The sequence below is a fragment of the Aphis gossypii genome, unplaced genomic scaffold (genome assembly GCF_020184175.1).
Source record: "Aphis gossypii isolate Hap1 unplaced genomic scaffold, ASM2018417v2 Contig00749, whole genome shotgun sequence".
Classification (NCBI taxonomy): Eukaryota; Metazoa; Arthropoda; class Insecta; order Hemiptera; family Aphididae; genus Aphis; species Aphis gossypii.
Window position 1 is genome coordinate 1 of NW_026083262.1, and position 19,256 is coordinate 19,256.

The following is a 19,256-nucleotide window of genomic DNA, read 5'->3' on the forward strand; positions in this document are numbered from 1 at the left end:
TTCCTTGAATTTGAGTTTTTCCTGCGTAAATTTCAAATTATATGTGTATCCGTCAGTTCCACAAAGTTTAAATAATTTGATACCATATTTGTGCGCTTTACCCGGAATATATTGTCTAAATTTCAATCGTCCTCTAAATGGTACCATTGTTTCGTCTACTGCTATCATACTACCAGGTTCTAACGTTTTTGAAAATTATCAACAATTTTAATCACTAAATTTCTGATTTTGAAAATTCTATCATTCTCCGGAGCTTCTCATGTTTGAAAAATGCCAAAACCTCAATAAAAGTTCGAATCTATTTCTAGACATAATCTTACTAGCTACGTGATTCTTATACCTAGTTTTAACACTCCAATAATTTTTAAACTGGGCAATGGCATCAACCCCATCCATATAAGTAAGCCCAAAAAATAATTTAATTTCATCTGAGTCAGTAGGGGTCCACTTTGAATATCTGCTGGCTTTAGTTATTCTCCGCCCATTTAGCATTTGATCAGCATTTCGGTTTGTTTCTACTACCATTAAATCAATTATTTCATTAGTAATGAACAAGTTAAAATAATCCCAAACCGTTGCATTAGGCAAAATATCGATTTTTAACCCAGGATTGCCATTAAAAACAATATTCTTTTGGTTTTTGCAAGTTACGTCACACCATTCTTGTACGGAAGGAATAGGTTGTTGAGCAAATATGGATTCGTCTAAATCTTCGGTATTACTATTTTCTATAATTAAAATTAATACTGTTATAATATTTATTTTATTTTATTTTTACATTAAAATATTTTTTTATTTTTATAGTACCTAGTGCATTACATAGTGTGTACTGGTTTTGGAATATTTGCGTTCAAATAAAATGGACATGACTTTAGTATGGGGTCCCCAAAACATATTACGTTATTAACTTATTTTTTAATATTTCAATATTACATATTAATATATTATTATATTTTATAACATATTACGATTTTTAAACTTTATAAATGTTGCTCGATTTAAATTAATAGGTAATTTTACTCACCATTAGACGAATTTTCGGATTCTTCAGGCACGTAGTGTCCATCCACATCTGAGTCGTCGTCGTCGAAATCACTTAAACTATTATAGTCATCGTCACTCTCTTCTAGTAACTGTCTTACAACATTTTCATCCGAGAGTTTAATTCTCTTTGGACGAGTATTCATTTTAAAAATTGTATTTCAGAAATATGACAAAAATGTAATTTAGGCTGATACGAATCACGATCGTTAGTACTTAGTAAACATAAACATTCTATTAAGACAGGCGGCTGCCAAGTGGCGTATGGCGATAATGAAAATTACTATAGCGCCGTTAGGCCGCCGGCGGTCTTATTTATTTTATACTTTATTAATAATACACACCATAAACCGAACATTTGAATTTCGGAATCATATTTTTAGACCAAATATTTCCCGAGATAATGCTAATAGCATTTCACGAATGACAACATAAAAATCCCGATAACGTTTTAAAAATACCATTAAGTAAGGCCGCCGGCTGCCGCATGGCACTTAACGTGTTAATTTTAATCTAATTAACATTTCTTGCCAATTAGAGTAGTATAAAATATGTGTTTTGGACATTTCATGTATCTTCAAATAGGCAGTCAAATTTTTCCAGTCATTATACCCAATTCCCGAAGCAACACCAGTATCAGATAACTTGACACTAAACATTCTACAGCAAAAACAATATGCAAGTAGTATAAATATGGGGCGTCTGGCTCCATTTTTCAGCGGAGATGAAAAAAGTTTGAGGGGGTATGGTCCCTGTTGCCGCCGCAACATAATTCTAAAATAATATAAAATAGTTATCGATATCGGACAGCTGGACACACACACACACACTATCAACTGTTACCATAATATTTATTTTTGTATGTACCTATTTGAATGTGTCTTGTGAGTTATATAATATGTAGATTACACCGCGTTATCGTACGCCGCCGCCGTGCATCTGCTTCGATATATTAACGCGGCCGGCGAAATTATAAGGATTCAGGCCGGCCCAGTCGTAATATAATATTATAAAAGTTTTAGTCTTTCTCCAGCGTTTGTGCATCAACGCATTTTTCGATCGTGCGTTAATCGCCGGTTTATTTAATTTTTTTCTACATAAAATTGTGGGCGCAAATCGCCACTAATTTTTCTTATACCTGGTGTGGCACGAATCGCCACATTTTATATTATATTATTCATTTTTGGTGTGAGCGCTAATCGCCACCTTTGTTCTTATTATTATTATATCGTCATATTATATTATATACGTGCGCTAATCGCCATCATACGTTGTCTTATATATTATATTAAAAATTGCATTTTGTGTACGCAAGGCGCAAATCGCCATTATTATTATTATACTGTGTGCGCGCTAATCGCCACCAATTTTAAACATTTTATTTTATATGCAACGTTGATTTTTATAGGCGCTAATCGTCTTTTTGAATTAACACCTATTATTTTTATTATATTATTATTTTGTGTATTATTTCAATTATTGTTTTCGTGTTGTGTTTTGTGAAATTATATTATCGTAGTAGCGGCTGGCCAGCAGTTCTCCGTCTAATTACGTGAGTTATATTGTTTATTACCGTATTAGTATTTATTATATGTTTTATACAATATTATAATATTATATATCTATTGTTGAGCCAAAGGGCTATATTTTCAACACTATTTTTACCTGTTGGGCCAGAAGGGCCGTAATTATTTATTATATTATTGTTTATTTATTATATTTTACTTTCCATTACCAATTTGAGTTACCATTTTTATTACCTATCCGTTTTAGCATTTAAGAGTATACACACACAACACAGATAATACACATAATTACACTACACGCATTACGTAGCTCGACAGTTTTTTGCCCGGCAATCCCGACCACTGCTGTTCGAGCTATTACACCACTACACACCCAGCTAGTCCTTCAAAATATATTTTTTAGACCTAAGTGTTAGTGGTGAGCAACATTCATAGGTGTCGGGGTGCGCGTATTATCGTCATACGCTCCCGGCCCGTTCAGTCCCTTGCAGTGTAAGAAATTCCCGCTGTAAAATGGAGCCAGACGCCCCATGGTTTTTCTAACCATTTTTAGTATAAATATGGGGCGTCTGGCTCCATTTTTCAGAGGAGATGAAAAAAGTTTGAGGAGGTATTGTCCCCTTGCAGTGTAAGAAATTCCCGCTGTAAAATGGAGTCAGACGCCCCATGGTTTTTCTGAAAAAAACCTAGGTAAGTAATTCTCCCTTCCACACGTTATTTGATTTGATTTCACATGCATTTCAATTTTTTTAATATAATCAGTTTAGTGTATAACTATACATGCACAAGTAATATACTTAGTTTATAAATATGCGTTGAAACGATCATATCTGTGTAAATAGCATCTGTGTTTCACGTTTATTTCAGTTATTACATTTATTTCTATTCGTGTTTAATTTAAAACATTTAGTTTGTTACTAGCGGTTGAACAATTAAGTCGTGTTATATTTTTTTTATTATTTCTCTGATAAATTAGCTTATTGATTTGTTTTTTTTAAGTATTTATCTTGATATACATCTTAATTAAGTCTTGTTATATTTTTTTATTATTTCTCTGGTAAATTAGCTTATTGATGTTTTTTTTAAGTATTTATCTTGATATACATCTTAATTAAGTCTTGTTATATTTTTTTTATTATTTCTCTGGTAAATTAGCTTATTGATTGGTTTTTTAAAGTATTTATCTTAAGCTTTATTGTAACCATGAATTTACAGAAATTTTCCAACGATTTTCCATCTTTAGTTTATTTAGTAAGAAATAATTCATATCCAGTACATTCAGATTATACCACATTTATGTCAAGATTAAAAACATATAACTCATATCCATCTACTTCATGTCAAAATAAATATTCGTTAGCTGAATCTGGTTTAAAATATACCGGTGTAGGTGATATAGTTGAATGTTTTTTCTGTGGACTTGTCTTACAAAAATGGTCAAACGATGATATACCATGGGTCGAACACGCAAAATGGAATCCTAAATGTATATTTGTATTACTATGTAAAGGAAATGAATTTATAGAAAATGTAAAAAACGAATATGTAAAAGCTAGCCATGTTTGTGATTGTAAGTCTAAATCAAATGATATTACTTGTTAGTTTACTTTGATGTTTCTTATTACTTTTATAATTTATTTGTATTTCAAAATAAATATTGAATTAATCACTTAAATGTGTTAATATTTGATTTTATACCTCGTGAACTTGTTGTCAAGTAAGATAACGCGTCTAATTATATTAAATATATTAGATTAAAAAAATTGCAGTTTCGGGTTCGACAGATCAGGTAAGTAATTCTCCCTTCCACACGTTATTTGATTTGATTTCACGTTCACTTCAATTTTTTTAATGTGATCAGTTTAGTATATAACCATACATGTACAAGTAATACACTTAGTTTATAAATATGTGTTGTAACGATCATATATGTGTAAATAACATCTGTGTTTTACGTTTATTTCAGTTATTACATTTATTTCTATTCGATTTTAAAAATTATCATCAGAAATCGTCTATATCAAAAAGATCACGTCGTCATACAATATGAATCCATCAATTGTTGTTGCAAAATCAATATTCAGTATTAGACCTTTAACAAGAAAAGTGTAACGGTTGGATTTTTGGTTAATAAAACGATTTCTGTTATTGTAATACTAGAATGTAATGTTACTAAAAAATTGTTAACCTTCGATTTACTTCAGTGGTGTACACTAATGTGTGATAGCAATTATAGTTCAATAACTAATAATCTACATACTAATTGTAAACGTGTGAAAATAACTGATAACATATATTATTCAGTCAATTTAAATCAGTTAACTATTAAATTGCATGTTAATGATCATTTTATTACCTTATCATATACTGATTTACATCGTTTAAAACAATTAACAATGTATCGATTCACATATTGTAGAAAAGCAGAGAAAAAGTTGGTTTCATATCAGTCAACTTTTGATACCGTATATTCATTAATTAGAGCAGACATCAATATTCTACCATCATCTTGTCAGCGAAATGATTTTACTAATCAGTATATTCAAAATTTTGACTTTAGCATGTGTTGTATACAGAACGATGATTCTTGTTTTATATATGAAATACTTCAATTCCACAATAATTCACTATCAGATATGATATTATATGATATAATGTCGATTTAAAATAAAATTTGTATTGAACTTTATACCATTATAATTGTTATAATTACTCTAAGAATTGATTTCAATATTATAGTAAAAGAATAAGATTAATTAATTTTATCAATTTTAATAATTTATTTATTAAATATCATAATTTATAGGTACTACCAATAAAAATTTTTACAAAATAATATATTTGCATTTTTTTATTTTTTACTGTTTTTCACAATCTTCCGTTTCGGATCCGATGAACATCGATTTAAAATTGTGCGAATTAGTTCATTTATTTTTATAGATATTTCGTTGTCAGCAGGAAAGTATTGCTAGTGTACAACTTTACACTAGCTTCAGAATGTTTCCATCTATTATAAAAAATCATTATTTAATAATATTCGTAATATGTTTTTATTTAATCATGTTATAGTTAAATATCAACGATAAAATCCTCAATCTTATTATTTAATTAGAATTTAATAATTTATTTGTGTTGAATAATAATAGGTAACGGTCAAATTAAAAAATAATCTGGTGATCAATAAATGATTGTATCGCTGTTGTTTAACTATAGTTCATCATTTAATCATTGGTTTTTTTTATTATGGTTTTTACCTTTCAAGTGACGGAATGTCCTTTATAACACTAGTTTTATAATGTTGAATGACGTAGTAGTCATCGCATTTTGGCGCTACTGGACACCGAATCGTATACGTGTAATTTCCTTCCGTCAATGTTATTGAGTTAGAAACGTTATCTTCAATATTTCCTTTCGAAATTACACTAGCTAAGGCATCCTTGTACGTCTCTATTGATTCTGTTCGCTGCTATACATTCATATATATTTATATTAAAAATGAAATGTGTGGTGTGTGTGTGTGTATATGTGTGTGTGTGTGTGTGTAATATTTAAAAAAATAATACAATACAAATTATTACCTTTCCAGCCTTAGTCATTTTAACTTTTGGTTCAGTATCATTTTTTCTTTTTTTATTCTGCATTTTTACCGGTTTTAAAGAAGATGATAGTGTTGATAGCATACTACTTTCATTCTATTATTTAATAATAATATATTAATATCATACACACACATACATAAACAAATAGGTATAGGTACTTACATCATCATTTGAAGAGCTTTCGCCTGCAGATACATTAGTATAGTACGACATATTATTTTTATATATATTAAATATACCTTAAATAAAAATGATAATCAGTATAAGTTTAATTTTTAATATAACAGAATGTTTAAAAAACATTTACCTGATCAAATTGTGTTACTTGGTTTGTTATCGACTTGTAGCAAACGGATATATTACGGTATGAAACGACGAAACATAAAATTTATAGACAATGTTGAGATTTAACACTAACTATAATCAATGTCTACTGATCACTTATATACAGATTTGTAAGGTTGTGGTATCATATGGTGTGATCATAGTTTTACCTAATCTATAAAATAACTGTGGTAGCGTTGTAATATGGCGTGATCATAGTTTTACCTATTCTATAAAAAATATCTGTGATCAAAGTGAAATATGGCGTGATCACATATCACACCACTGGATCAGACTATAAATCTGGTTCATAATCATTCAATGTTTTTAGACTTATAGTCATTTACAAAGTGCTCTTGAGTAGGTTATAGTCTATTATCCTCGGTCTTTCAGTACTTGTGTAAGTCGCTGACTTTATTACAACACTATCATCAAGCAAGGTTTTTGATATTAGTTAAGTTTTATTAATAATTAATCTAAATTAAATACAATATTAATTTGAAGAAACAGTTTGATTCTTAATTCATTTTTAATTGATAAACTAAAACCTACTTATTCAACGCAACAACATGGACCGAGGTATTCATCAAACTATGCAGCAAAACAATAAGTAAGATAAAATACAAATATAATTAATTATAAATAAATATGTTTTAATAATTTACAAAATGTCAGTGAAATAAAAAAATCAGATGAATAATGAAATATTTAAAATATAAATTAATACATACGTATAATATGAAAATATAAATAAAATATAAAAAAATAAAATTGGTTGAATTCAAATTCAATATTTAATATATATAATAAAAGTTGTAAAACACGATCAGATTAAAAAATATATGATATAAAATCAAAGTTAAAAATTATTATTTTATTTGAATATTGTTTGTGTCATTATAGATTAATTAAGCTGCTAGTGAATCGGTTAGTCTTAGTGAACAAATATAAAAGATATGATCATATTTATTTATATATTTTTTTAAAAATAATAAGTTATGGTCTATAAAATATTTATATTATTGATTATAAATAAATATGTTTTAATAATTTACAAAATTTCAGTGAAATAAAAATCAAAATAATTATGAAATATTTAAAATAAAATGAAAACATACGTATTATATGAAATATAAATAAAATGAATAAAATATAAAAAAATAAAATTGGTTGAATTCAAATTCAATATTTAATATATATATATATATATATTATATAATAAAAGTTAATAAATATAGCTCCGTTACGCCAGCACTGCCACTTTTGAATTTTAATACCATACCTTGACAGTATTATGTACTTTTTTTTGTACAATTTTGTACAGGTAAAATAAAATTTTGTACAACACCCCAAACTCGACCAAAACCGTTTTTCCTATGCGCGTGCTGGAATAACGTTACTCCAGCACTGCCATTACCAAATATTTAAAAATTCAATTTTAAATAATACAGTATTATGTAATTTTTTTGTACAATTTTGTACAGGTAAAATAAAATTTTGTACAACACACCCCAAAACCGATCAAAACCGTTTTTCCTATGCGCGTGCTGGAATAACGTTACTCCAGCACTGCCATTACAAATATTCAAAAATTACCTGAAGAATGACTACGTATGTGTTACGTTAAAGTACTGACTATTAATCCAACATATTCTTATTACAATTAATATATTAATTAAAAAAAAAAAAAAACGAAATCAAGCGACATTACTACTTAGTTAATTATGTATATAATATTAATAATACTAATAATCATTAGAACAAATTTAATACCTACATAAATATTTTTATTACTCATAAATCATAATTAAGAATTACAAAACAAATTAGTTAAAAAGAAAAACATTATATTATTATTATAATTTTATATTATATTATAAAAATATAAATATAAAATATTTTGTATAAATATTATATTATTATTTTGTATAAAATAAAATTTCAGCGTTCACTTTGAAATTAGCCGATTTTGATAATACATGGTCCTTTGTATCATCATATGATTTCCCATTGTTGGTTAGATCTTAAGCAATATGCGATGTAATGCCCATGTATTTGTCTCAGATCCCCCCTTTGTGGACCATCAAACGCAATTACACCACGCAAATTGTAATTGTCACCATGTATTGCGATTTCATTTCTGATTTCAAACTTGTGGGAGACAGTGTATTAGTAATTGACATGATATGGACGTTCTACAATCACGCAGTGTATCGTACCCCCTATTTATATTATTCCACCCGGTATAGACGTGCGCACGGGTGTTGCAAGGTATGGTATAGCAACACCTGCGGGCTACAAACACTCACAATTTTTATTTTTTCTAACTAAAAATAGTTAGTAACGTAGTAGTTAAAATTTACAAAATAAGAAACATTACAAAAGACGTCTAGCATTGTAATAATAATAATAATATGTAATAACGTATTGTATAAAATAAATGACATTTTTGTATTAATAAAATAAATAATATGTATTGACTTATTAAATATAATTTTTAGCAACACCTACCACTAAGTCCTGCACACGCCTATGCCACCCGGAGCATATAGGAAAAACGGTTTTGATCGGGTTTGGGGTGTTGTACAAAATTTTATTTTACCTGTACAAAATTGTACAAAAAAAAGTACATAATACTGTCAAGGTTTGGTATTAAAATTCAAAAGTGGCAGTGCTGGCGTAACGGACCTATTAAAGTAGGGCATAGTAAAACACGATCAGATTAAAAAATATATGATATAAAATCAAAATTGAAAATTATTATTTTATTTGAATATTGTTAATATCATTATAGATTAATTAAGCTGCATGGTGAATCTGCTAGTCTTAGTGAATAAATATAAAAGATATGATTGTTTTTATTTTTTTATATATTTTTTAAAAAATAATAAGTTATGTGACTATAAAATATTTATATTATTGATTATAAAAAAAATATGTTTTAATATTTTTCAAAATTTCAGTGAAATAAAAATCAGATGAATAATGAAATATTTAATATCAAATAAATTCATATTACGCATAAATAAAAAAAATAAATCAATAAAATATATAAAGTACATTCAATAATCTAAATTTTATATAAAATAAAAAATTATGAAATCAGTATTTTATTTTTATTAAAATATATTTTAGTAACATAGATAAAAATAATACTATGATACTATTAATTGATGTTGTTTAATTACAGGCAAAAACCAAAAAATAAAATAATTATAATTGATTTCGAATTCAGCAACTATCAACGTACAGATTTAATACTTATTTCTGCAGCTATATCACAGACTCACGTAAAATCTGAAATTATTCGTCTACGAGGTCGACCTTTAATAATATCACCTGATGGAAGAATAAGATTAATGAATAATTATTCATATACAAAAACTAGAGATTTGCTACTAAAAATTTTTGAAAAGAAACCAGATCAGCTTCAAGTTATATTAAACGAATTACAACTTTCTCTCCAATAAACTAAAGTCACTACTTAAAACTCTCAAAACCAATCTGTACAAAAGTCATATTCAAAACCTCTCTTTTTCTAACGGATCAATCTGGCGTAAAACAAAGTCAATATTGCGGATTAAGGACTCCCCTCCTCCAATTCGCCGCCCAGACAACTCACTTGCTTTCTCAGATAAGGAAAAAGCGGATATTCTCGCCGAAGAACTATCAGGAGTATTCAAACCACATCTTATTCCCACACCAGCACTACATATGTCGACAGTTATGAATTCACTTCAATCAACTTTACCTATGGCACTTCCTGCAAAACCAACCTCCCCAGCGGAGATATTAGGCATTATAAAAAAACTTGCAAATAACAAATCTCCAGGCCACGACCTTATTTCCAACAAGTTGTTAAAAATCTCCCTACGAAAATAATTGTTCATCTATCACATATTTATAATGCTGCCTTCGCCTATCTTACTTCCCAACTACTTGGAAATCATCAGTCATTGTCACTGTACTCAACCTGGTAAGCCTCCAGAACAACCCTCCTCGTACCGGTTCTTGGAAAAATATTAGAAAAAGTCATCCTCAAGCGCATCACTACCATTGCGCAATTGAACAACAGGATTCCAAACTTCCAGTTTGGTTTCCGATCTCTTCACGCCACAACTCATCAACTTCACCGTGTAGTGGACACCATCTCAACAGCACTCGAAACCAAAAAATACTGCGCTGGAGTCTTTCTAGACGTTGGGAAAGCATTTGATACCGTCTGGCACGAAGGTCTTCTTTTTAAGCTAAAAAAAATATTTCCTGCCCCTTTATACCTAATGCTGAAATCATATCTAGAAAATCGTTCATTTAATGTCCGGCACAACCTACAACACTCCAATCAATTTCCTATCTCTGCTGGTGTCCCTCAAGGCAGTGATATCGCTCCATTCCTATATACCATATACACGTCAGACCTGCCTACATCTGAAGATACTATAGTTGGAACATATGCTGATGATACTGCCTTATTATCAGTTTCCTCTGACCATACCATTGCTTCTCAACAAATACAAACTCACCTAAATAATCTTTCACAATGGTTCACCAATTGGAAGATAAAAATCAACGAATCTAAGTCTTCCTTTATCACTTTTACACTTCGACCTCATAGCTGCCCAGCTGTATCAATAAACAACATTGACATCCCTCACTCGACTGAAGTTAAATACCTCGGGCTTATACTTGACAGACGCTTGACTTGGTCTCCGCATCTAAAGAATAAGCGAAAAAAGCTTAATTCCAGACTCCACCTTTTAAGACCACTCCTACGTTCGAACTTAACTATACCTATCAAAATAATCCTATATAAAACTCTTCTTAAACCAATCTGGACGTATGGCATCGTAATCTGGGGCTCTGCAAAGAATTCAAATAAAAAAACTATTCAAGCCTTCCAAAACATATTTCAACGTGTAATCACTGGTGCACCCTGGTTTGTCTCAAATGAGTCACTAAATAATGACCTCAAATTAACATCCATCAATGAAACTGCCTCTATCTTCTACAAGCGCTTCCACTCCAAACTACGAGATAATCCTAATCAACTGATAAACGAATTAGCTTCACTTACACTCCCCGGCAACCCAGCTAGACGCCTCAAAAGAAACTGGTGCCGTGACCTGATAACTTAAGATTAAGTACTTAAAATATTCAGGGGTGTCACAAATGTGTGATTTCGCCTTCATGTATATAATTTAACCTGTGAACTATCTGTAAAATATCTATATTACTTATTGTACTCGATGTATAGATTGTAATTTTTCATAATAAAGTCAAAAACTGTAAAAAAAAAAAAAAAAATTAAACGAATTACATTTAGCTATGAAATCAAAAACGTCGAACCTAACTACAAGCTTTTTAAAAAACTATCTTGATTTTAATAACCAAAATGCAATTATTTTACTATGGAATGGTAATTCAGATAAAAATATTTTACAAAGATTAGGTTTTAATACAAATATAATGTTGAATATGACTGCATACGATACTGATAATAATAGAGTATTTTATTTAAAATTAATTAATTTTAAAAGTAATGAAATTATATTAAACCATAAATTAGGTTATATAATTAAAAATGGTAGATTTTTATCGTTGAAGGAAACTCATGATTCAATTTGTAATCAAAACCATGATATAACTTATATACACGATGCAGTTAGTGATGTAAAATTAACGAAATGTATTTTCAACTATTTATGTATAAAAAACAATTATCAGTTTATATTAAGTAAAATAATAAAATAATATAAGTTCTTACATTATACTAATATTGAAAAATTAACCTCATCCGTTAAAAATAATTACAATCGATTTTCATTTTAACAAATATTAACATGTCGATTTAATACTTAATTTCTACAGCTATATCGCAGACTTACATTAAATCTAAAATTAAACGACATTGAGAACGACCTTTCATAATATCACTTGATGGATGAATAAGACTAATGAATATAATATATATATAAACCAGAGATTTGATACTAAAAAAATTTTGAAAAAAAAACAGATCAGCTTAAAGTTATAGCCTACTAAGTTAATTATTTATGTATAAAAAAGCAATATTATCAGTTCATATTAAATAAAATAATAAAATTATATTGACTTATCTTTAATAACAATAGATCGTAATTAGTAACACAGTAATATTTTAAAAATTAACCTCGATCGTTCAATGGTCAACGCTATTGATTGTAATAATAATAAATAATGACTTAATAAGCATAAATGGTTAATACGTTTTTTTTATTTAGTAATAATAATTTATTTATTGTTATTTAATGGTAAATTTTATATTATTATTATTATTATGTATTTATTTTTAATTACAGTAAAATACAACGAAATGTAATATCAAAAAGAACACGTATGAACGTAATTGGAAGCGGACTTATTCAATTAAATCGGTTTAAAAAATGTTCAAAAACGTTTGTTTTAAAAAACGATTATAATTTCATAGACTTTAATCAATTTTTTGACTACGGTTTTGAAATGATTGTTTGTAAATTAAAAAAAATGACACAACAAACTAGTATTAAATTTAACTTATATCTTGACTGTGTTTATGTACATGTGTTAACACAGGAATACCGAGATATTTCATTTAAAACAGTGAATGTGTTGGCATATACAAATTCAAATTTCGAAAATTTATTAAAAAAAATGTTTGATAAAATTAACAAAGAGGAAAGTAATTTTGTAACTAAAGGAAGTGGTTGGAGTTTATATTCAATTGATGCATTACAATTAAGAATCAATATTGTAAACCCTTTAACCGGATCATCTTATGTAATTTTACCAGAATGTATAAGGAATAAGAAAGCTGTTATAAATGTAAAAAATAATGATAACAAATGTTTCAAATATGCAATTTTAACAAAATATAATACTCGTTCAGATAAAACTAAATTTAGTAATCAATATTTTAAAATACTTGAAAAAAAAAGTAGATTAAATTTTCATTGTATCGATTTTCCGACACCAGGGACCCAATTTTTGAAACAGTCGACTATTTAGTCGCATGCGATAAATACGTTTGTCGTATGAAAAAAAAATAAAGCTATTTTTGAAATATGATATGATTTAGTCACACAAAAATCATTCGACTATTTGTCTACTGGTGTAATGGTGGTGACAAAATGTTTGTCGCATGAAAATTTATTATCATTTGATAACATCAGTAAATAACATTAATCCTTATAAATAAATAATCATTTTAATTTATAAATTTAAAATTTTTATTTAACAATCAAGTCTTGTTTTTTTTATAAAAAACTAAAAATGTCTGATTTTGATATTATGACGAATTTTGTCATCAATAATTTCATAGAAAATGCTGTTTGTGTAAACGAAGATAATTGCGTTAGAAATGATTTTCATAAACCTTTATCGGATCCATTTACACAGACCGAACAAATATTTATAAAAAATTTTCGTTTAACAAAACCCGTTGCACGTTGTCTGATTGATATGTTAAGACCATTTCTTAAAGTGCCAAGCCGTTTGTCATCGATTGATATAGACACTAAAGTTTGAACATTTTAAATAAAATTTGTAATTTAATGATCTATAATGATTTTTATTTCATGAAAATTATATATTGTAGGTGCTAGTTGCCTTAAACTTCTTTGCTACAGGATCATACCAAACACCGGTTGGCAACAGTAGATACACTTTATTGTCACAAGCTTCAGTTTCTTGTTGCATTAAAGAGGTTGTAACAGCTCTCAACAATCCTACTATATTTAACTCTTGGGTTAAATTCCCAAACAGTATCCGTGAGCTCACTGCAGTTCGTCACGAGTTAGACATTTATTATTTAGTAGTTCTCTAAATTGAAATAATTTGTATAGAACAATTTAATAATTGCTCACTTTCCCCCTTTTTAGGTTTTATCGTAAAACTGGATTTCCAGGCGTGATTGGATGTTTGGATTGTACCCATGTAGCTGTAGTACCTCCATCAAAAAATCTCAATCTAAATGAAAACAGGTACCCTGAGTACATGTATGTGAACCGTAAAAATTATCATTCGATAAACGTTCAACTAGTAAATAACATTTTAATTTTTTTTTTCTAATTTAATTTAATACAATAAATGATAACATATTTTAAATTTAGATATGTGACGTAAATCTAAAAATATTTAATGTAAATGCATTATTTCCGGGTAGTACACATGACGTACACATCTGGAATAATAGTAAAGTTTCAAATACCCTTCAAGAATTACATTCCAGAAATTTTAACAACTTCTTTTTATTAGGTAAATAATTATGTATAATTTTACTAGATAGATAAATAAATAAATTTATTTTTAAATTATAATTTTGATACAAAAATTCTTGTAGGAGATTCAGGTTATCCGTTACGGCCTTGGCTACTCACGCCTATAACACACCCCATCACAGCAGCTGAAGAGCTTTACAACAAAAAACAAATGTCTACAAGAAGTATCATCGAACGATGTAATGGTGTGCTCAAAATGCGTTTTAGGTACCTACCTACTTATTTATTTTATTGAATATTTAATACATTTAGATTTGATTCATTCATTCCTTCATTCTAAATTAAACATAATTAAAGGTGTCTTCTCAAGGATAGGGTATTACATTATAAACCCGAAAAAGCATCTCAGATTATTAATGCATGTGTTGTATTACACAATATGTGCATTGAATACAACGTTCCTGAAATTGAAGAGACTGAAGAGGATATTGATATGGGAATTAATCAGGACCAAAGACCATTTGAGGAGCAACATGACAATCGGAATCAGTATTTAATGCAAGGAAAACAGCAACGAGTTAAAATAACACAGTTACTTGAAAATAGAAATTTACATGTATAAATCACCTTGTTTTATTAAAAATATTAAATAATATTTTAAAAAGGAACTCTGTTGTTTTACTGTCTTAAGTAAATATGAATACAAAATTTAAATTACATTACAATTTTAAATATAACAAATAATAACATAAAATAGTATAATAATATATTAAAAAATATTTTGAAAAACTAAAAAGGAACTCTGTTGTTTTACTGTCTTAAGTAAATATGAATAACAAAATTTAAATTACATTACAATTTTAAATATAACAAATAATAACATAAAATAGTATAATAATATATTAAAAAATATTTTGAAAAACTAAAAAGGAACTTTGTTGTTTTACTGTCTTAAGTAAATATGAATAACAAAACTTAAATTACATTACAATTTTAAATATAACAAATAATAACAACATAAAATAGTAAATATGAACAAAAAGGAACTTTGTTTTTAAAATATATTCCAATACCTACATTCCACAAAATCATTGATTTTTTAAAAAAGATGACAAAACATTATTTAGATTGTTTACAGCAATGGTTTGCTCGTCCATTAATTTAAGTTTTTTGGCATAATATTCTTTTTTTAGCTCTAGTTTTTGCTCTGCTATATTGGCTAATTTGTTTGCAGCCGAATTATGTTCATCTAACTGTTTTGACTTCGAGTTTTTTTTAAGATCTATGATTATTGATTGATTATTCTTGGCCAATTTTATAAATGCATCTTATATAACAATATAAAATACATATACATTCTTACTTTGCTTTTGATTAATGGAAACTAATGGTGGTGGAATTATGGCTGTATTAACTGGCTTAGGAGATGAATCTAAGACTTCATACATCACTTTAAAAATATATAATTTCAGAATAAATGATTAATTTTAAATAGATTTTGATTTATTACCAGCGGCTAATACTTTCTTTTGATTATGTTATATTTTTTATATTTTTAATAAATATAATATAATTGTATAATTGTATAATTGTATATTATGAATAATTGTAATGAATTAGGGACATAAATATATTTTATGTAAAAAATAGTTACATGAATCACACAATGAGAATGGGAGTATTGAGTACAGCGATTGATATATAAGAGAGTATGGGGAAGTCACTATTCATAGACCATCAAGTTATAGTTTATTATTTATAATTAATTGAATATTACATATTATACAATAATAAAGTAAACATACTCACATTCATTGTCTAGGTTAATTTCAATAATCTCTTGATCAATATTTTGAGAATCTTCTATCCAAAACAAACCATTGGTATTACATTTTAAGTAATATACATATATATCATTAATAAAAATTGATTTACTAGAAACATAATATTATACCTAATTGATGATCATGATCATAAATGATCTCTACTGCAGATTCAGAACTATCTGTATGGCCAGTTACAGCAACATCACTTATTTGCGCAATGGCATTCAGCTGGACTTCTGACATGGTTATATTACAGGGAGGCCCACCTCCTGTACCATTACCATGCCTTTTAATAGCTGAAGCTTTGCTTTTAGCTGTAGCCTTGGTATCTTGCCATGCCTAAAAATAATTATTAAATCAGAAATATTAAGTTGGGTCAATGATTTTTTATTTTCAGTAAGTTAAGGTATTCCTGGTATCCCGTCAAAATAGCGAAAAAAGAAATCCGCAAACTAAAAATCTATAAATGTAAAAATTGTATGTGTGTACAACATAACATACAAAGGTGGGCATTAACTAGTTAAAAAGTTATTGGTTTTTAACTTTTTTACTTAACTAGTTAGTTTATTTTCTAATCAACTTATGAACTTAACTAGTTTAATTTACAGTTGAAATAACTTAGCTTTTCACAGTTGATTAAAACAAAATCCATCAAGTTAAAAATATTTTGATATTTTTCATTTATACGTAAATATTATTATATTAGTATAAAATAAAAATATACAATACTATTATAACACAAACTTATGTATACATTATATAGCTATAGTTGTGTATAATAAATACATGATAATAATTAATATTATGCTGTTCTATATTTATAGACAATATTATGAATTTAAATAACATTCACTCTTTATGTGATTTACATGCAAAACCAGTTTTTGACCAAATCAATTTTTTTATATGGTTGTAACTCAAAAACTAATATCACTGTAAATACTTGAATTTTTCACCAAATATTTATACTAGTGTTATCTATATACAGTTAAATTTTCAAAATATTTTGTTTTTTTTATGTTATTTATAGACCCCGGAAATGTTCGATTTTAATGAGAATTTTTTTTTTGAAGTGTCAATAAAAAATTTTGAATGAACAAAAAAACTTGAAAAATTAATACAATGGTTCCTTATGAGTTGTTCTTATTGGAATTTAAAAAAAATCAAAAATCGTTAGTCACAGTTTTTTTTAAGCGTTTTTATAAGTCGTATATACTTGAAAATGTTATCAGTTATTTACATTGGCATTTTCTTTATATTATTTAATTTTCAAAATATTTCTCTTATTTTAAGGCTATTTATAGACATTTTAAATATTCGTTTTTATTTAGTTTTTTTTTTATAAAAATCGATAAATTTTTTTGGCTGTGTCAAATACTTAAAAATTTTATACAAAGTTCTTTAGAGCATTAGTCTTATAGTGATTCAAAAATTAAAAGAATACATAAGCAATTTCTTTTTTATTAACATTTGAAGTTCATGAATATCATGAAAAACATGAATATTTGCAAATTATGTTGTAGGTATAATTCATAAAAGTTTTTGTAAAAGTAGCTAAGATTTGAAAATGTAATACAAGATTAGTTTTAAATAATTAAAATAATAATTAATGATTTTCGCTGTTTTGTACTCAATATTTTGCGTTTGATTTTTTATTTTCGCTATTTTGGAAGTGAATTAATAGTTAAAAACGAATTACCTTTTTCCATTTGCACCATGTTTTTTCAGCGTCCCATCTTGCACTCGCTTGTTTTTGAGTAAACGTACTCGAAAATTTACCGGCCATAAGTTGAGGGTCGAGAGCCAAAAGTTCAACCAACAACTTCATTTGTTGTTTAGTAGGTCTACATTTTATTTGAGCACTCATAATGACAAAACAATTTAAAAATGAAGACACTTAAACTCAAAACTTGGTGTTAAATAATAAAATTGGTTTATACTATATTACTATATCACTTATTGACTATTGCACTTTACACGTCGTTATCGTGTGTTTATACAAATGTTATCTTATCTATAAACGTGATTGCTAATTGTTACGTATTTTATCATATTTATTACATTTTGAGGTTAGAATAATGTATGCAAATTAGTTACCGCAGTGGTTCGTGCGACAAATGTTTTTCCATTCGATATACGATAAAATTTTATCGATACTAATTCAAAAATAGCCTTAAATTTTAATGTTCGATATAAATTAGTAGCATTCGATAAATTTATCATTTTATCATATGCGATAAATATGTCACCTAATCTATAACTCGTTTCAAAAATTGGGTCCCAGTTAATCAAATTAAATCATTTGAACGTTTAAATAATGTATCAGTTAATGTTTTTAGTTTAGATAATAAAAATGTTGTTTTCCCATTATATATGAATAATGTGGAAAGTAGAAACCATTTCGATCTGCTTTTAATTAATAATGGTATAACGTCACATTATTGTTTTATTAATGATTTTTGTAGACTTATTCGTAATCAAAAGACGAAACATAAATCTAAATTAATTATATGTAAAAGATGTTTTACAGTTTTTAGTAATATTCCTTGTAAATTCAAACTATGGGGTATTGATGGGTTAAAAAAACATAAAAAATTTGTGGAAAACATAAACTTGGAAGACCTGTAATGTTTGATAACGGTGATGACGATACTATTTATTTTAAAAATTTTAAAAGATCTCAACGAATACCTATAGTAATTTATT

At 27.4% G+C, this 19,256-nt stretch overlaps 4 protein-coding genes across 5 annotated transcripts; 2 read left to right on the forward strand and 2 right to left on the reverse strand.

The window, feature by feature from the left end:
* Positions 1–3,752: 3,752 nt before the first annotated feature.
* LOC126555207 (death-associated inhibitor of apoptosis 2-like) lies at positions 3,753–4,224 on the forward strand. Its single transcript, XM_050210166.1, has one exon. The coding sequence runs from the start codon at positions 3,771–3,773 to the stop codon at positions 4,167–4,169; it is 399 nt and encodes a 132-aa protein (XP_050066123.1). The 5' UTR covers positions 3,753–3,770; the 3' UTR covers positions 4,170–4,224.
* A 1,220-nt stretch (positions 4,225–5,444) lies between these two features.
* On the reverse strand, positions 5,445–6,852 carry LOC126555206 (uncharacterized). 2 transcript variants are annotated; one of them, XM_050210165.1, is made up of 5 exons: positions 6,474–6,852; positions 6,329–6,405; positions 6,146–6,259; positions 5,822–6,030; positions 5,445–5,574 (listed from the first exon to the last, which is right to left on the reverse strand). In XM_050210165.1, exons 2-5 carry the CDS (start codon positions 6,377–6,379, stop codon positions 5,502–5,504), a joined length of 447 nt encoding a protein of 148 aa, XP_050066122.1. In that variant the 5' UTR covers positions 6,380–6,405; positions 6,474–6,852; the 3' UTR covers positions 5,445–5,501. The 2 variants fall into 2 exon arrangements, with proteins under 2 accessions (XP_050066122.1, XP_050066121.1); XM_050210164.1 differs by having other exon boundaries at positions 5,822–6,033; positions 6,474–6,831.
* Positions 6,853–13,777: 6,925 nt separating this feature from the next.
* On the forward strand, positions 13,778–15,346 carry LOC126555205 (putative nuclease HARBI1). Its single transcript, XM_050210162.1, has 6 exons — positions 13,778–14,026; positions 14,103–14,299; positions 14,386–14,545; positions 14,617–14,761; positions 14,847–14,991; positions 15,082–15,346. The coding sequence occupies exons 1-6, from the start codon at positions 13,778–13,780 to the stop codon at positions 15,344–15,346; spliced, it is 1,161 nt and encodes a 386-aa protein (XP_050066119.1).
* Positions 15,347–15,812: 466 nt separating this feature from the next.
* On the reverse strand, positions 15,813–18,417 carry LOC114125703 (uncharacterized). The gene is made up of 5 exons (XM_050210163.1): positions 18,250–18,417; positions 16,679–16,889; positions 16,534–16,587; positions 16,088–16,174; positions 15,813–16,006 (listed from the first exon to the last, which is right to left on the reverse strand). Exons 1-5 carry the CDS (start codon positions 18,415–18,417, stop codon positions 15,813–15,815), a joined length of 714 nt encoding a protein of 237 aa, XP_050066120.1.
* Positions 18,418–19,256: the final 839 nt, after the last annotated feature.